The sequence below is a fragment of the Taudactylus pleione genome, unplaced genomic scaffold (genome assembly GCF_031769625.1).
Source record: "Taudactylus pleione unplaced genomic scaffold, aTauple2 ptg000421l, whole genome shotgun sequence".
NCBI classification, from domain to species: Eukaryota; Metazoa; Chordata; class Amphibia; order Anura; family Myobatrachidae; genus Taudactylus; species Taudactylus pleione.
The window spans coordinates 4,976,661-4,997,693 of record NW_028284823.1 but is presented as its reverse complement, the minus strand read 5'-3'; the positions used below and the strand labels follow the sequence as shown (position 1 = coordinate 4,997,693).

The 21,033-nt window shown below is 38.9% G+C and overlaps 1 protein-coding gene across 1 annotated transcript in view; it reads right to left on the bottom strand.

Annotated features, from left to right (window-relative positions):
- LOC148506210 (uncharacterized) overlaps window positions 1-21,033 on the bottom strand; it is a gene marked incomplete at its 3' end in the record, with an annotated part of 97,298 nt that overhangs the window by 59,948 nt on the left and 16,317 nt on the right. Inside the window, exon 13 of the mRNA XM_088447129.1 lies at window positions 816-1,002. Coding sequence (XP_088303255.1) covers window positions 816-1,002 — 187 coding nt within the window. The remainder of the gene's footprint in view (window positions 1-815; window positions 1,003-21,033) is intronic.

Genomic DNA, 21,033 nt, shown 5'->3' with positions numbered 1-21,033 from the left:
CCTTATTCATCAAAGCTAAGTAAAACAATGTATTTTTTGATAAATGCTTTGTATTCTATTTGTGAGCTTCTGATGGCCTATTAGAGGGGAAGGGTGAATGATTTTTCCATTTGCCCAGTACCTAACAGTAATCTAAATAATGCCAAACTAAAAGTTGATATTGGCAATTGCAAAAACATCTTTCATAGCAATGAGGACTATACTATCAGTCTCTGAATTGTAGGACAATGGGTGGTCGTCTATGGCTCTCCAGCTGATGTTGATCTGCAAGTACCAATGTACCCTGCAGGCAGCTTTTTGGGATGGTGTCATGGTCATTCATGTTGATTTGAGTATGTCAACATTATTTATTTTGGAGACCTGTATATTATCCCAGTTGAGTGTCATATGAGGCTGTATAGCCCCTTGTGCCTTAAAGTTTTAAGTATTACCATGTGCCTCATTTTCCATACTATGTAAATAAATAATATATTTTACAGTATATTATTTTTACCATAAAGCACATGCTAAATATACACTTTTTAAACTTCAATAAGTATAACTGTTTGCAGATAATCATGCAGTAAGGTATATTTTTAATATATATTCAGATACTTTCAGATACTTACTAGAGAACCAATGCAGTGGTAATGTACATAAAAAACTAAATTTGAGTCATAATATAAAGTATTTGTGTAGTAACAGCAAGTGGTCACAAACATTACTAATTAATACCAAGGTACAATACAGCAATGTTTTCATTTCTCAAAATTACATCAGTGCTATATACTGTGAGCAGAATGCTGCAAATCCCATAGTATGTCTCTCACTATTACTTGGTAGAGGAATACCATGCTGTAGAATTATAAAAGACCCAGACCAAGTTCCATAGTTACTGGTTGTTATTCCATTCCTTGTGGATCCACTATAACTAGTCTGGCCCTGAGTCTTCCTCACTGTCACTTGTCTCCCATCATTGGTAAGTAGTCCAGCATGGATAACTGCTCGGCAAATGGAAGAATCCTAAAGATAACAATAGACACAATATCAAATACAAATGAATCTGCATTTTCCTTTTGGTTGCAGCTGCTAAAAACTGTTGTTCTATAAAAAGTTAAGTTCTGATTTCTCTTACATCTGTATATGTATACAATTTACACAGGATTACAAATTGAGTAAAAAATTATTTAATGTTAAATAAATAAATATATTTCAAATGCATTGAGATGTTAGCAGTCTGTATATATTCTAACAATAAATGAAAAGTGTTTTGTAAAATGGCATAACTATCCGCTGAATCTTTGTTAATTGCTAGTTAAAGTGCAATTGTGTTGGCTCCAATGAGTCAGTTGGTTGTATTAATGACAATTGGAGAGAGCATAGAATACAATGGAGTGGCTTCTTTGGATTGACTGAAAATACCTAATTATATTTGTTACATGATTGTTAATGTCACAGCTGCAAAATGTGTTTAGGAGTATATGGTTTGCAGACATGTTCTGCTGAATAGAAACATTATCATGTGAATTTACTGATAATTAAAAATTACATTGAAAATATATTGAATAAGTATTTAAATCATGAGTGACCAATGAAATAGCTTAAACTTGATACCATTATATGTTATAAATAAAAACAGAAGATATTTAAAATTAAATATTTTTTTTAATCAAAAATTTTAATTATTATTTTTTATGTAAGTTACTTACTATATACATTTCATATAGACACAACCAACATGCATAATACATTAACTTTAAATTATGCTATAGATAGATTTTTCATTAAATGAATATGTGTGCAAAAAAAATCTATAATTTTGATATCCCATGTGTTAGAATTGTTATAATAATAAAAACATAATGGTGGAGGCTTCCGCTGAAAAGCTATGTTTAAATGAAAATTGATTAGTTTACTTGTAAGAGCAGATCAATGGAGTGCCCTCTTTTTAAAAAAATTATACATAGATATCCAAACAGGAAGAGTGGGGTGTCCCTTGCTCCAAATTATTAACAAAAATCTGGCCCAAAATAATGTGTCACTTTGTGTGTGATAATAGTAACATATTGCCTTTCCTTTTTGATTACAGTATGGGCTTTATTCAGAGGCGGCCATACGGTCTACGACCACACGGCTGCCTCGATGTTTGTCCCGTGCGCATGCGCACGAGGTAGCCGGCTCCTTCGTACGCATGCGTGAGACCCGCTATGACCTACAGCGCCGGTCGTAGCGGGTCTCTTTCCAAAGGGGGCGAGCTGTCGATGTTGATTGACAGTTTGGAAGGCGGGCCGGGGGGGTGGCAGCCCAAACGGAGGCGTCCCCATGGGAATGCCTGCCATTTGGGGGAGGCCCCACTGACATCACTAGTGATGTCAGTGGAGAGCTTCCGGCTCTGACAGAGCCAGAAGCTCTCTGGGGCTTACGACAAGTGAGACCCTACCCTAGGGTCTCGTCGTAAGCCCCGGTTGTCACGATGGTCCTTGACCATCGCCACCATCAACCTAGCGGTCATTAGAGCTTTGGGTTTAAACCCACAGCCTAACGACCGAAACAGAGGCGGCCGGTCAGGATGCAAGCGGCCGCCCAGTTTCTGAGCGACCGCTTGCATCCTCTGACTGCCTCTGAATGAGGGCCTATGTTCCTAGCCATATATTAGGTAACCAAAATATACCATTATTTACTTGTAATTTGATCTAGATTGAATATAATTATTAATGCATTCTTTACTGTGCAATTTTGTTATATTTCCTTTGTTATTAATCTATTTTAATATTTTATTGTATCTTAACTATCCTATAACTCATAGCAATTACTTATATACCACCTATGCTCCCAAACAAGATTTGTGCACCTTATTAGCCATACAATGTGCTTAATTTATTTGACAAATTCAAATAACAATATGTTTTATATTTAACCTTAATTAAATATGCAGATTACAAATCTAGCATCAGGTCATCATAGCAATTATAATATATTAAATAGGTATAGAATGGTGTCATATTCTCTATCCTTATTCATCATGATCAATAATATTTTGAAGTATTAACTATATATTGCTACCTAAACCTCTTATATAACATTATATGTCACATTTATGGAATGGTCAAGATGTTAATATAATGCAATAATAATAATTTGAATATTGCTCACTTCAGAAATCAATACAAGAACTATTTATTTGTCAATCTAAGGTATTAGAGGGCAGGTCATCTGAAAAACTTTTCTTCAATCTTGTTATCCTGTGCACTTACTAAACTATAGGAGATTGTCAAGGTATAACACAGTTTATTGAATGTAGTTCCGGAGATTGTCTGGTAAATGTAGCTAAGTATATGTGAAGTAAATATATTATTTAATTAAAGGTTGTAAAATATGAATGATGCCAATCTAACTATTGGACATGAACATGCTAATTATCTCACTATTGTTTTTGAAATGCCTTTCCAAACAGTTAGGAGACATGGGCTGATTACAATGACCCTGGATAATAATCTGTACAAATCAAGCAGAGTAAATAGGTAAACCTTTGTTTCCCTGGTTCATGTCTGCATATAGATTAACTTAACTATCTACTGAACCACTGTATTTTGAAGTATATTTTATGGCTGCAAAAACCACAGGAAATGCAATTAGGAGTATGGACCTTAAAGGTTTTTTTTTTTTACAAAAAATTATGGTCTTATTTTTGTCAAATACAGATGATGAGTTTAGGAAAACTGACATAAATTAATATAGTATACCAAAATATGTAGACATTTTACTTTAAATATAATTGTGTTTTAATCTAAATTGTATTATATTTAAAGATACAAAAAAAATCTATAAAAGTTAGGAGTTTGGTTTAAAAAGAAATCAAGTGAAATATATAATAAATACATTTATATAAAAGCCTTTTTACTAGCCCTTGTTAAAGATTATTTTTGGAAACTCTAATTGTAAACTATGGCTATACGGACTACACTAGCCTTTGTTAAATACTTATCTTTTATAAACTCTGTTATATACTATTGTAAATATGGATATATAAACTATGCAGTATTATGTATGGATCCTCCTGTATAAGTAACTAAGATACTGGGTCTATGCTTGGAAATGTGAAGTACACATTATAATTATGTGTATAACATTTATGTGTACAAATGTATTAACATGCATTATAATTATATGGTTTCTAAATATCTGTTATGGGCTATACATACCCCTACAGTATAGTCACAATATATTATATATATGTTGATAATAGATACATACTTTTGAATTACTATCGCTGCCCCTTAGAGAAAACCAAATAACCCACTAAGGGAGGAATTTCATTCATATAATACTATTATCCTTCACATTAGGTTTTAACGCTTGCTTGGAACTCATCGTTTTTACACATTGGGAGTATATGATATGTCTTCATATTTAAATTGCTATTAAGGAATCTGTATGTATCCTTCTCATTAAATAAATATGGATGTTTATGATGTCATTAAATTAAATATACTTAGAATAACAAAGGTACAATACTGTGCATTATACACTAGGTTACATTTATTGGTTGAGAAACATCCATCTAATTGTTCCAGTAAACTCGTTATAAGAGACTACTTGGTATGTACTAATCCTATTTTTCTAATGAATATATTGAAAATTAACATTAGTTTCTATAAAGTAGTATGAATATTCTACTTTTTATATACATTTTGGAGAGACATTTTTTGGTCCCTTTGCAACTAAGGGACAGAAAATAAACTTATGTTATTGAGGGGTATTTAGACCCAATCACTACAATATACGGGTTATAAGAACCACCTTGTATATACTTAATTTTCATGAAATTCTTTTAAAAAAATTTCTCTCAACATGTGACTATATTGAAAATAAATACCAAATCTTATAATGTAATATTAATTGTCTACATCTCCAATTAGGATTCTAAGAGCCTTTCTAGGAATTTCTCCCTATCAAGCGATGAAAAAAAAGCTTATACTACTGACTGTTCTAACCAGTTCCAAATTATTGAGTGTTAATTCAGACCAGTTCCATTTTTGGTATGTACTTTTACTATGTGTCTGTTGTCGGTAGCCATTGTTAAACCTTTGATTGGATAAACTTCCGTTACATGAACCTTCTCTTCTGTCTTCATGTTGTATAAATATTAATTCGATTACTGTACATGACTATGTATATATCTATTATATACTGTAAATATGCAATTGTATTTATCACCATATGTTCTGTTTTTTAAAGTATTTACCCCTGAAGAAGTCCTGTATGTAGATGAAATGCGTAGGGTCATCACTTTGAAACACCTGCACCTATCACATGATAGGTCCACCTAAGAGCTCATACCCATAAGGGTGTAAGTGACAGATACCATCTATACTTCATTACTGCGGAAGGTTACTAAAAGTTATTTTATGCTATGTAGATATTGATTTGTATTGTAAATTGTTTTATATATTTTTACCTCTGTTAATATATCAAGAATAAAATATTCAGGTATAAGAATTATGGGCTGCCACAGGGCTTTTATTTTATGTATAATACCCAAAACATAAACAAATGGTGATTTGAAGAGTAACTAGAAGGTTGTGTTTGACCAACAGTTAATATTGCAATAAATCCCCCTAAGTGGTGGTGGAAATTTCTCCTATTCAATTATTATTCAAAGTTGTAGCACACCAAAGGTACCCCATATAATTTAAATATATGTTAAAATAGGACATTGTACAAACCATTTACTGAATACATATATATATATATATATATATATGTATATATATACATACTCATATATGGGTGTGATGTGTGTGTTCATATCCATTTCTGTTAATGTCTGCTGGATTTCTGCTCCATATCCTTGTTGCCAGGGGTACCATACAATGCCCAGAAATAAGGGGTGCTCTCTCCAGGCTTGAAGTAGGCAAAAAATCTTTATTCCAACATCATAGGGTACAATTAGTTAATCTTGACAAAGATCCATAGGGGGATTGTAATGCCAATAAGCTAATTGTGCGCTATGATGCTGGAATAAAGATAAAGAAAAATTACCTACTTCAAGTGCGCCCCTTATTTCTGAGAATTGTATATATATATATAAAACTGCACGAAAATGTTGTCACACTGTAAGTGGAAACGCAGTGTATTCGTAAAATATATTGTCATACTGTAAGTGGAAACGCAGTATATTAGTAAAAATATTGTGACTGTAAGTGGAAAACGCAGTATATTCAGAAAAAATATTGTTCCACTGTAAGAGGAAATGCAGTGTATTTGTAAAAATATTGTAACACTGTAAGTGGAAAACACAGTGTATTTGTAAAAAATATTGTGACACTGTCAGTGGTAGAGCAGTGTGTTATTCTTTTCTAATTCATAAAAAATCTTGTGACACTGTAAGTTGTAGCGCAGTGTGTTATTCTGTATTTATTTGTAAAAAAAATTAGAGTTATGGTATAACATACCTCAGTTAACTCTTTTTCTTCGAGGTCCATAGACTCCATAGGATCTACCTTGGGGTATGTAGTGGAAATGACCCATTGCACCAAACAGCTTCCAGCTTTGAAGCTCCCAACATGCACTGGTCCTCCTCCCTATATACCCCACCCTCTGCCACAGGCATTCAGTTTGTAAACAAATGGCAAGAGGCGAAAAGTGGAGAAGGAAGTACATCGCACACAAGAAACACTCAACATACAAAGAGGGAATCAGTGATACAAAAAAAGCAAAAGAACAGATCCCAACTGAGACCAGGTGCATCAGGGTGGTTGCCCTGTGGACCCTATTGAACTTGATGAAAAAAGAGTTAACTGAGGTATGTTATACCATAACTCAAATGTTCTTCTTCAGGGTCCATAGGGTCCACAAGATCTACCTTGGGGATGTCCTAAAGCAGTTCCCTTAAGGGTGGGGACGCTCCTGCACAGAGAGGAGAATCTGCCAGCCAAAGGAAGCATTCTGGGAGGCAAAAGTATAAAATGCATATAATTTGATAAAAGTATTGACAGAAGACCAAGTGGCTGCATTGCACAGCTGTTCAGTCGAGGTGCCATGTCTAACCAAGCATGACAGGCTCACAGAGTAGAATGTACTGTCACATTGTTTGGGACAGGGAGATCAGCCTGTGTATAGACCTGAGAAATAGTCATATGCAGCCAGCAAGCCAAAATCTGTTTGTTTGCTGGCCAGCCTCATTTGTGAAACCCATAGAACACAGAGCAAATCTGATTTCCTGATGGAGCTTGTACGATCCATGTAAATATGAAGGGCTCGAACAACATCCAGGGAAGCTTCACCTGTAGACAGGTCTGAATACTGAAAGGCCTGAACTACAACCTTCTCATCTATATGGAAATGGGAAACCACCTTAAGAAGATAACCCACCTTAATATGGAGGACAGCTCTATGTTGATGAAAAATCAAATATGGAGAGCGATATGACAGAGCTGCTAAGTCAGAAACTCTACAAGGCAATAGCGAGGAGAAAAAGTGTCTTCGCTGTCAACCATCTTACGTCCATCATATCCAAAGGTTTAAAGGGAGCCATCTGCAATGCCCTGAGAACCAAAGTCAAATCTCATGGTGCCACCGAGGGGAAAAATGAAGGTTGCAGCCAGAAAATCCCCTGCAGGAATGTTCTAACATAAGGCAGATGGGCAATTCTGAATTGGAACTGACAATGCAGAAACCTGAACTCTCGAGGTAGCCAGGTGAAGATCTAAGTTTAATCCCACCTGAAGAAAAGCAAGTATTCACGCGACCTTGAAGATCTTAGGGCCACATTATCTGTGAGAACACCAAAGAAAAAAATGAATTACAAATTATGTAATAGATTGCGGGTGGAAGCAGGCTTCCTTGCCCTCAGCATCGTCTGAATTAAAGAGGCCAAAAAACCTTTGGCCTTGAAGACAGCAGACTCAACAGCCATCCTGTTAAAGCCAGCCGTGGTAAATCCTGATATAGGCAGGGAGCCTGCACTAGCAGATCTGTCCATAGAGTCACCGAAAGTGGACTGTCTATGGTAGTGGTTCCCAAACTGTGTGCCGTGGCACCATGGAGTGCCTCGGGACACTTGCAGGGGTGCCTCAAGTTTGTGGTCCAGCATCAAATCAAATTATTTATTGTCAATGTTTTGTAAATATGTGAACAAACAGAAGTGCAAATCAGTCCTCCACTACATAACTGAACCTAAGCATGACAGGCAAGCACAATTTACTTCACTTTACAATTTTACATTTTTTTCTGACTTTCTCAAGAACAAAGTTAAACTTAGGGGTGCTGTGAAAACAATGCTGATACTTTAGGGCGCCATGATTCAAAAAAGTTTGGGAACCACTGGTCTATGGATAGACATGTCAGGTCGAAGAACCAATGCCTCCTGGGCCAGGTATTGGCTATTAGTATTATCCAGCCACCTTCCTGCTTGAACTTTCTGATGACCCTTGGGAGGAGGGAGATTGAAGGAAATAGGTATGCTAACCTGAATTCCCATCTCACTGCCAGAGCATCCACGAAGGTGGCTGAGGGGTCCCTTGTTCTGGATCTGTACAATGTAGTTGTGATGTTATGCCATTAGGTCTATGTCCAGTACTCCCCACTTGTCCACCAGGAGTTGAAAGACATCTGGATGAAGAGCCCATTCTCCAGCTTGTATGACCTGGTGATTTAGAAAATCTGCTTTCCAGTAGAGATTACCTGGGATGATTATTGCAGAGATTGCCTGAAGATGGCATTCTGCCCACAGCAGAATTTCTGCCACTTCCCTCATGGCTGCCAGACTTTGTGTGCCTCCTTGATGGTTTATGTAGTCCATTGCTGTCATGTTGTCAGACTGGACCTGGACAGGCCTGCCCTGTAGGAGGTCCTGCACCAGTATGAGCGCTCTATGCACTGCACGAACCTCCAAGATATTTATTGGTAGGAGACTTTCCTACTTTCCTGAACCATCCATCTTGAACCTTGTCCACCAATGCTTAGTAGGTGGGGGGATGATATAACAATTACTGGGGCTGGAATATGATAGATAATGCTGTCACCCTGATTTGGATCTTAATCAATCAGATTGGTATAATAAGCGTTGTATGCTCACCATATGTTGAGAGTCCAATGATATGGGAGCAGCTCTAATATGCGATAGCAAGCTAGATGGATTCCCATGTTGGGGAACCTATGTGCGAGAGATGGAAATGTTCTCTGTGCGGCTGTGATCCTCCAGTATAACAAACCGGTTTGAGGCTGCGGTCTAGTGGATCTTCTGAAGTAATTGGTCCGCTTGTGGCTAGTAGTCAGTCAAATAGTCCAGCATGACAGAAGGGCACAAGAGGTGTAATCACAATACCTCATGCTGTGCAGCTGTCTGTGATGATATTGCTGTGTAGCCCAGTCTATGTTGTAGGTAGCTCCGATAGACTGGAAATAGAGTGACAATGCCTGACACAAGGAGCTATAGATGGTGACATACTCTGACTAGAGTGAGCAGTAGAATAAACCCAACAGGATTCATGGGGGGCATAAATATAAAAGGATGCAACTGCTGTGAATACATCATAGAATGAGGAAATACTGCAGCCGGAGCCCATGCTTCTGCGATTTTGTCCACTAAGTGTGATAAAACCTGATACCACCTGGGTGGCTCTAGCGCTGGAGCCCTAGATGTACTGGATTGAACAGATAACTGTTTAAAACAGTGGCTACACAATCAATCCTGGTTAACATCCTTCTCAGACAGGCCTGCCAGACAAGACACACATGAGCTTAGTACTAACATATCATCCTTCTCACCTACACCTTTAGACATGACAAATGTATAAATGGTATAAGGTGTACAGTATAAATGCAATGTGACCCCTTATCAATGAAACCCCCCACACCCTCAGGGATGAGGAGAAACACAGTGATAGGTATAACTGACAGTTTGGAAATAAAAGGGGTGTACAAATACAGCAGCTAGCTTTAAAGTCACATACAATGCATAAATATGCACAATTGCTTTTGGACTTTTTATCAACTGACCAGCCCTGCAGGGGTAATGGAAGTGTACAGAGTGCTATTTACTAGACCCAAAGGAGAGGTATACAGGGAGACAGACCAACCTCTGAGACCAACAGCTATCACAGTACACATGCAAATGCAATCTGTGAGCATCTCACCATGAGGTGGGCAAATATAGCAAACCAGGGCCCTCATTCAGAGCCGCTCGTTAGCGGCAGTACGCTCGTTCCGAGCGATGTTTGCACATCTGCGCATGCGTACGGTTTTTAGTACGCATGCGCGAACCAGTCAGTGCGGCCGAAAATCGTTTGTACGCTAAATTGCGAGTGCCTGCTATTTTGAGTGACAGAATGAGGCGTATGTGGGTGGTAACAGGGGAAGGTGCTTGAAAATGGGGAGTGGAGATCCGAACGCAGGCGTGCTTAAAGGTCAAAACGGGCGTTTTATGGGTGTGTATATTTAAAACAGCAGCGTCATTGTCCACGTCACTGGGTTATTTTATAGCCAGAACTGCTCGCAAATTTGTGGTAGCAAACACCAACCACAAGAATAGCGAGCAGTTCATACGCTGGTCGATGTACTCGATTAATCTAATAAATAGCGGACATGACGTATGGTGCGAGCGGCCAGGGGGCGTTTTTAACAAATAAACGAGCGTATGTTTTGCTCGTTCGTTCAGACTTAGAGGTGTGAACAGACTGCAATGTGCGTATGGATCATTTGAATAGCCACCCCTTGTTTTTAAACGAACGACCGCAAATAGCGAACGGCTCTGAATGAGGGCCCAGATGCTGAAATCCATACCAGAAGTTGCGACTGGGTTGGGGAGGTGCAATTTTGGCGGCATGGGAATGCTGGCATAGTCATAGTAGTAGACACTTACTAGTGCGCTCTAGTGCCTCTACTACCCATCCCTGGCAACAGACAATAAGGACCTGGCCGCCTTAGTGAGGAAACATCACACAAGGCTTTCACCCGCAGCTGCACCCGATATGTCTCCTACATCGGATGCCAGGACTGCTGCGCACTTACCTGTCATCTCCATGCCTGACTGCAGTCCAACACAGAGGCACGAGTTAAGCCACACTGAGACACGCTGAAAAACTCAGGGCATATAGCGGTATTGGTGTTTTGCTGCCGGCAGAGGTAGTAGGAGTTGCAGTGCCTGCGTCATTAATGGTGCCTGGTACGGCTAAACTCAGTAGTTAAAAAAACTTAAATAAATCATAAAAGAAAAAACCCAGGGGCTGCCTAAGCAGTCCTGCTGTACAACAGGTGCACCTTGCCACACCAAACAAAAAAACGAAATGCCTGTGGCTGAAGGCGGGGTATCGTTTCCACTACACACCCAAACTTAGATCCTTTGGACTTTATGGACCCTGAAGAAGAAATCTTGTGACACTGTAAGTGGAAACTCCACAATTTTACAATTTAATAACAAAAAGTTAGCAATAAAAAAATGCATGCCGACTACAAGACCACAACAAAGTGCTAAATTATGTACATAATATATTAAACATAATGACATCACAAACTCCTCAGCTAAGATTCACATAAACATATTTTCAAAATGTGAAATTAGAGGATATGGTTTAAAAAATTAAATAAGCAGCTAAAACTGCATTCTCTGATATAGTGTCCCTATTCCCTACCCAGGGCTCCTCTACCTGAATTTCAGTGAGTCAGAGGGACAACTCCATGCAACCGTATTCCACAGTGCAGCTGCTCCTCCTGTAGCCCAGGTCAGAAGATGTGTAGGTGATGTGTTGATATGGACTAAAATGGAGCTCACATCCATTAAAGTGGGCAATGAATTCCCAATCTAACAGGGAGCGCAGCTATAATTTATACACAACACAGGATGGGATGAAGATATAGGCTTGGGTGCTTGTAAAATAATCTGGGGTGATATTATAGGCTGGGGTGATGGTATAGGCTGGGGTAATTATATAAACTTGGCTTATAGGCTGGGGTTATGCCTGGGCATAAGACCAGAAACACAATTGTGAAGGCATCTGAACCAGTTGTAAAGCCAAAATTATGGACCTTAACCATCTAGGAACCTCCACCCTGTTACATCATCTGCAGTGATGTACATTATGATCAATGATCTACATCATAACATCCTCTGTAATTTTTGCACATAATTGACAGTAAAGGTCTTTCTCGTAGAATTTGTAGCTCTGCTGCTGCTGCTACTACTACTACTAGTACTACTACTACTACTACTACTACTATTATTACTACTGTTACTACTACTGCTATTACTATTATTACTACTGTAACTACTACTACTGCCTCCACTATTACTACTACTACTACTACTGCTGCTACTACTACTACTGCTGTTACTACTACTATTATTATTACTATTACTACTATTGTTACTACTGTTTCTACTACTGCTACCACTATTACTACTACTACTACTACTACTGCTGCTACTACTACTATTATTGTTACTACTACTATTATTATTACTACTACTATTGTTAATACTGTTACTACTAATACTGCTACCACTACTACTACTAATGCTGCTGCTGCTACTACTATTATTATTAATACTACTATTGATACTACTGTTACTACTGCAACCACTGTTACTACTACTACTTCTACTGCTGCTAATTATACTACTATTATTATTACTACTACTATTATTACAACTGTTACTACTACTACTACTACTACTACTACTACCACTATTACTACTACTACTGCTGCTACTACTACTGCTGCTACTACTACTATTTCATCTTTTCCACATTTTGGGGAAGTAGCCTCATAGGTCGATCACTGATAAAGTTCCTGGCTGTACTGAAAACTCTTTCTGAGTATACACTGTAGGGTGGGCAGCTCAAGTAAAGCAAAGCCAGTTTGTGCAAGGGCCTCCAAATTACCTTTTCTTCCTGCCAGTAGTCAAATGGACTGTCTGACATGACTATTTGGATGCTATCATTAAAATGTTTTAAATATTCCTCAACCATTCTTTGAATGTGACCATACCAGATGGAGTCATGGCAGAGGTCTCATTAATTGTAGGAAATTCTGACCTGACCAGATGTCAAAAGTTAACACTTGGTTGTGTTGGAAAATCTGAATCACCAGTGGGTGTTTTGAAAGTTTAGTTTTTTTCTTGGCAGATGCACTTGCTGGAGAAACTGAAGGAGAAGCTATCGCTGCATCACGTGTCAATTGAGCTGACAATTTGCTTATCAACAGCTCTTCAGATCTGTGTACATTGCGAAAAAAGAAACAATGTCTTCATCCCTTCTGGGATGAAAATCCACTCACAGCAGCATGCATGGCGCTCAAGGATTCTCAAGACATACCATAAGACTTAAACGTTAAATCTTAATTCTTGCATTTGCTCTGTTCTGCTTATCCACATATCTGTGCTGGTTAAGTGGACAGTGGGTACAACGGCAGTTTGGAGGCCACTAACTATGTTTTTTAATGTCCATGTACAGGTTGGGAAATGCTTTTCAAGAATCTTTGCAAAGGATTATTTAACAGTCAATTGTTTCCGAAAGCACTCTTCCTAGTCCCCTTCTTGGATGAAAATCCACTCCCAGCAGCAGAAGCAGGCATGGTGCTCAAGGATTCTTCTGGGCAAGGACTGATGTGAATGAATAAAATAATTTTTGTAAATGCTTCCCCTCTTCCCCTCCCCTTCTCCCTCATAAACTTACTTTGGAATTTACAAAAATAAGTTAACTTTATAACCAATCAATACTTCCTGTCCCTGCCTTCAACTACATACACACTCCAACTCCCTCAGGCCTCTTGAATAATAAAAACATTTGTTTCCTGATGTGCCATGTTGAAAGTTGAACTACCACATGTTTGTGACACCCACTGTTGCTGCTTAGCTTAGTCAGCCAGCTAGCTTAGTGCAAATTGTGGGCCTAAACTGAATGAAAACAATATTGTGAGCTGTAAGGTGGTCAAAATTGACTGGGAATGAGTGGAAATGAATGTTATTGTGGTTAATAATACTGTAGGAACAAACAAAAGCCCATATTATGTGATTTTAGCTGTTTTTATAATTTTTTACAAAAAAATACAGATCCAAAACCCAAAAACAAAACACGCAAAAGTTGGTTTTGGCAAAACCAATCCAGATGTAAAACACAAGGAGAAACAGATCCAAAACCTAAACCAAAATATGGGGGTCGGCACACATCTCTAATATGTATATATATATAATTACACTAGAGAAGAGCAATTCAGTTTTACTTAGTTATGTTCGGATTTTAAAAAATGGCAACATATTGGCTATTCAGCTGTCATGTGTTTCAGATAGCCAATTAGATAAATCCAAACTTGTGCTAATTTTGTGAATAGAACCAAGTCAAAACTGAACTGCTCATCTCTAATATATACATGCATATACTGTACATATATACATACAACAAACCCTCAAATGCGCTAGTGTTTACATATAATAAATAATAATAATTGATTAACTGTATACAATCTGCTTCACTTGTAAGATTTTTGCCAGCAAATAGAATTAAAAAATAAACATAGAACAACAAGAAACATAGTGTAGCATATAATGCAACTATTTATGGTCATAGGCTAAGCATTGTGCATACTTTTAACCTAATATTTATATGTTGGTCTCAATAAAGATCCACTCAGGGGTGACAAAAGTCAGGATATAATCCTCTCATAAAACGGGAAGTAGTCAGGAAGCCGACGGATGAAATCCCAACAGCCGGCTTCCCGACTATCTTATCCTGTCAAGGAACAAGTGACAGGTGTCAAAATCCCGACATCTGTCATTAGACCTATGCCAGGAGCCTGACACCCAGATTACCGAGCAAAGGTAAGCCATGGGGGGTTAGGTTAGGGGCTCCCGGGGGGAGTTAGGGTTAGGCAACCCCCTCGGTGGTTGGCATTAGGCTAAGGGAAGGTGGGGTTAGGGTTAGGCACCCCTGGGGGGAGGTTAGGGTTAGGCACCCTCCTGGGAGACTTAGGTCTAGGCTGCAGGGAAGGTGGGTTAGATTTAGGAATTTAAAGGGGGGTTAGGATTAGGAACTTGGAGGGAAGGTTAGGGTTAGGCACCCCTAAAGGAGGGTTGGGGGGGGTTAAAAATTTTTTAGTTATACTTACCTTTTGTAGCTTTGGGATTTTCACTCAATGCAGCCGGCGGTAAATCATACTGATTCCACTAAAACACCTTTTCATCCACTTTTAATGGTTTCCAAATTTAGAATACATACCAGTTTTTTTCCACAGTAATGTTTATTGAAGTTTAAAGAAACATATATATGGGGATACACATAGGGGAGTAAATCCTGATAACATTTTGAAGAACTGAATCATAGCAGTTCTACCATAAATCAAATTACACAGCAGTAAAACTTTGGAAGAAATTAAGACCTTTCTCCTCCTGGCAGTCACTCCATTTGAACCATTTCATAAGGAGAGATGAGGCAGATGTAGAATATTTACAGTCAGCAGTTATAAAACCACAATGCTTTTGGATCTTATTTTCTAAAACCAATATTTTGGGCACAGATGTGGTCTTCCACAGTTGTGCTATGGAGGCCTTAATGGCAATTTTAATGTGACCCATAAGATATCTATCTCTCATCGACAGGTCACCTGGATAAAAGTGTGGCAGGGTGGTGAAAGGGTCCATAGGTAGTGGGGTGCCTGACAGTTTATGAATCATGACAAACAATTCCTCCCACAGAGACCTCAGAAGTGGGCAAGTTGAGAAAATATTGAGGATATTGTCCATAGAGCCACAGTTTGAAAGAGATAAATGTTATGTTGCCTGTTATGGGTAAAGTATGCTCTATGTATGAAATCATGAATGATTGATACAATGGGACACCTTAAAACAAGAATGAAAGTCTCTTGTAGCTTATATTATCTTCTATCAATAAGAGTTATCTCAATGTTTTTCACAGCCAGCTATGCACAAATACCCAACTTAGATATTCAATCAGTAGGCATTTTGTTTATAACAAGCTTATAAGTCTGTATCATATTCCCAGTGCTTTTCTTCCATGTCCGCTTGCTGACTAGCATTCACTTTCCCGTACAGCATAACAAATCAGAGGAGATTGCTTATTTAGCAACTGGTGTTCACTTTGATACACAGCCTTGCAAACTCCAGAAAGTCTCTTATATCTTATGTCCACTTTAGCTTCACCTATGTTCTAAGCCTTTCAACAAGAATATTGCTTATGACAAGCTTACAGTATTTATATAGCAGTCACAATAATTTTCTTCTCTGTCTACGTAGCAAATACTCTTTTCTACCCTGCTCGCAGTGCCATCCCAAAGCTGCCCTACTCCAGTTCCAGCTACCATTGCAGTACCTTTCAGCTGTTTCCCCTATCTTAATAAAAAAATAAATAAACCTATACTTTCATCCTTCTTGACTAAGCCCCTAACCTCAGTCTATTTCTTCATAGCTATTACATACTTAGGACCTGATTCAGACCTGCTCGCTAGGATGTGATTGCTCATAACTGGCCGATAATTGCATTCTGCACATGCGTATGCATCACAATGTACGTGTGCCAACCACTGCATTAGATTGGGAAGCGGTCGCTCGCCCAGCAAAGACAGCCCAGTTGACAGAAGAGGCCATTTGTGGGTGCCAAAGGCGCAGGGCACTAGAAATGGGGGAGTGGCGGAGCTATGAATGCAGGCTTGCCTGTGTGTTTCAATGCCGTTTCAGAGGTGTGCATGATTAACAGGCAGCATCATTGTACTAGTCACCTACTTGTATTTCACACTGAAGTGATTGCAGTGCTTGCGGCCAGGTATAGTCAACCTCAAGTGCTGCAAGCACATCCGAAGGTGCTCGATGTACCAATGTTTTCATGCACTTCCAGGAGATGACGTGCGCAAGTGGGCGTCTTATGAATGGCTGGTGGGCGTCTGCATACACAAAGTGATCGATAACCAAGACATAGTGGGCGTGTTAATGCCTTGCCGTGCGATCGCCTACCTAGCTGGCATGCACTGGACGCATACGCTGGAGCGAGCAATCGCATCTAGCGTGCAGCTATGAATCAGGTCCTTAGTCTTACCTTATCAGGATCATTCGCATGTTGTAACATCAAGTGCTGTTATATAATTGCTGAGTATTATAGTTTAAGTTGTTAGGATAAGGGTTTGCATTTTGAACATAAATCGTTGAATGTATGTCTTATAATTGCTGTGCATTATTGTTTGAATTGTTAAATAAGGTTTGCATTGTGCAAAAGCAATCGCTGCATTATGTATGATTGAGAATCGCTGTATATCGTAGTAAATGTAGTAAAGTATGGGTCAGATTCAGTTCCCTAACACAGCCCCTCTCATAAATGCCCCATCCCTTGACTGCTTTGTGCTCCCTAGTTTCACTGTCCCAGTTTGTCAGGCCATTTGGCCAAGCAACTTTAAGCTCCCTCTGCTGCATTTAATAGGAAGTAAGTACAATTCCCCACCAGTCTGTTTCTCTAAACTTTTTCATAAAAACAACCAGCCTAATTTGAACTCAGGTAATGTTAGTTACATTACATTGGTCCGGCAAGTCTCATCCATTATACACTTTATAACAAAACTGAGCCTCCTGATCAGGGAAATTGCTTCAGGCCAGCACTCAGTTTGTTCATTCACCAAACATGTGCCACATATCTTTAGCTCTTTGTCCCCATCACCCCCTCCCCCCCTTGTCTCAAAATTTAGTAATTTGATGGTACTGTATATCTATTTGACTTATCGCTCCCTCTGTCCTCACCTATATGTGGCTTGCTTTTCAAATATCTTTTAACAATATATGTGGTCTTCTGTTTTCTTGTAAGCTGCAAGGTTTCTTTTAAGCCAATTTGTTCTCCCCCCTCCCCTCCTGTGTCCTTCCTTTGTTCATAACAATACACAGACTCTAATTTAAAGTCCCGAGTCTGGCATCTTCCTGGCACAGTCTTCTACTCTATTGATTCCTGTGCATGCTTTCTTTGCTATTCCCTATTTTTTGCTCTCTTTTGAGCGATGTGGATTTTTCTTTGTTTTTCTCAAAAATCCAAATTGTGTCTTCTTAGTCTCATATACATAGTTAACCAGGGCTTAGTCCTCTGCCATCGATGGTTTGACAGTCCGCAATGGACAGATGTCGATGTTGAATGTGTTTGACCAGCAAGGGAACATTGGGAGGCAGAAACTGATAATGGAACAACATCAATGCTCACCATTGATTATTTCTACTAATGGTTTAAAACCATTGACTATTGATGGCAGGCCATTTTATGTTCACCACTACATTTAACCTCCCACGTCTCAACTTAACTGCCCCCCCTTCCTTTCTTGGTATAATGTTCTAGGGCAGAAAAACCTCTCAATGACAAACACAACACATCCCCTTTCTAAACAGCCCTCACCTAACCGTAGACAATCCCCCCTACTGAGGGACATGCAGAGGTCAGTGCATGTATGTAGGAATAAGAAAATACTGTAGGCATGTTTCTATGTTGATGTGTAAATATAGGTAGGCTTACATATGCATATGTGTACAGACATATACGTATATAGCTGTATTTGTGTGTGTGCACATATGCATATAATTATGTATACATTTGGGGGGTTAGGTATCTTACGTGTATGAAAAGGTACATGTAAGTATTGCTGTGAGCAGGTATTTAAGTGTGTGTATGTATGTATATACTGTATTAATACTGTGTATATATATATAAATATATATATATAGTGATATAATCGGGGTAGGGGTCCCTCTCCTGGGGTAGATGGACATCTCCTTACCCACAGCAGCCAGGAAACAGCACTAGTTGAGGGTCTTCGTGCAATCTGGTCAGCACCAGTTTTTATTTAGTGACACCAATAATCAAACAAACAAAACATAAAAATAAACCCTAGCTCATCTGGCACTAACTAGATAGGTAACTCCCTCTCTACATGTGGCAGGGCCTACTGCCTTACCACAAACATAGTACATACCAATGTCACAGTGTCTCAGAAGAAAACCTCAGTGTCTGTTCTCCCCAGGGTGTGTGAGACACTGCACCAAAACTGTTACACAGCTATATTGGGCCACTTCCAGGTGTAAACCCTAATTAGCATGCTCTAAGGCTTAAAGGCCTAACACCTGAAATGGCCCTGTGGATGGAGTCCTCCCTTCTCTCTCACATCCACACCCCCAGGACCCAGTCTCCGGCTTTTACCAAAAGCCGACACTCAGATCTACTTGTAAAATAGACTTTTCCTGGGGGTTAAAATACATATTGCAGAAATCTGGGACACATATACATGCCATCCCTAACCTCTATACTGCTCCTATCACAATATATATATATATATATATATATATATATATATATATGTATATATATAGTATTTTTTTTATTGGGTAGGTGTGGCATGTATGTTGTAGGTGTGGCATATGTATGGATATACTGTATATATAGATATATATATACATTAGATATGTTAATTTATACATAGAATTATGGGTCAATGTATTATGGAGTAGGCACATTTTAATGTATGGGTATTCATTTACATGTGGATGGACATGTATGTGTAGGTAGGTACATCATAATTGGATATATGTGTGTATACATTTATATATTAGGTAGATGGGGATATATATGTGTATGTGCATGGGCACATATCTATGGATCTAGTGGTATGTAAGGGTAAGCTTACAGGTATATATGTGCATGTAGGAAGCTATATGTACATAGATATAGAAATGTACACACACGGATAGATAGAAGTTAGGCATTTAGGTATGTGTATACATGGGTATACACATATAGATACAGTGGCAAATGCACGATTTTGAAAAGGGGATTTCCAAATAGTTGGTTACAGAGCCAATGACAAAAAAGTCTAACCAGAATAAGCCTGCAATGTACACTTTATTGTGTAATTCAAGTGTTTTTATATAAATAATATAAATAACAAGGCATCTTGGCATAAAACTTGCTCAATGTGATTTGTAGCAACTGCACATGTGCTAGAACTTCAGAAAGCCAGTACAGAAAATGTGATACCCTGAGTGTACACACAATGATGCTGGTGCGATTGGATCAGATGGCATTGCAAATGGAGCAGTGGAGTGATGGGCGTTCCTGGGCGGCAACCTGAAGTGAACTCAAAAAGAGTGTTTCATGGGCATGTTATGGGAGTGTTGTGGGGTCATCAGTGAAAGCTGCTGTGTTCCTCGATTCAGAGCCGCATCTACAGAGGTCACGTTTAGATGGAGAAACTGTGCACTTAATATTTTGCTTGCCGCCTGCCAGTTTTGGTGCCCTCCCCCCATGGCATTTTCTTAATACTAATGCAGGCATGTTTATAGGCAATTTGGCTCCCAGTGTGGAAAGTTAAAAAATGCACCTCCACCCCCCATTGACAGTTTACATTATAATTTTTCCTCCTTATAGTAATGCCCAGTACACATTGTGCTACACACTTTAATGTCCATTACACATTATGCCACAAACAGTTATGCCTCTAACACCATTTTATGCCCCATAGTAAGGCTTCAAATTACATTTCAATTACCTGCTCGTTGCCAGGGGTCTCATGCTCATTGCCAGGAGTTTCATGCTCGTTCTCAGGGGTTTCATGCTCGTTGCCAAGGGTTTTATGCTATGGGTTTACATGCTTGCTGCCAGGGGTCTCATGCTCATTGCCATGGGATTCATGCTCATTGTTAGGGGTCTCCTGCTCATTGCCAGGGGTCTCCTGCTCATTGCCAGGGGTCTCCTGCTTGTTGTCAGGGGTTATACAAGAAAAGATGCAGCTTTCTGCTTCTTCTCCCAACTTTATGGAAGGAAAAAGTTACAAGAGTTACATTAGACCAGGGAAGAAGGCAGATGTTGGCTCATACTCATCATGATTTCGGGTGAAGTGAGGGGATGCACCTCTGAGGGGGGTTTTATTTTTACTCATGTCGTTATAAATTCAATCTTCTCCAATTGGCCCTAGATATGAGGTTTTTGTTTTTACCCCCTTCAAGGGTCTTGAACCTCAAGTGGGCACACATTTGTAGTAGTTAGAACAAAGGAAGAGGGGTTGAAAGTTTTGTGCATTACATTG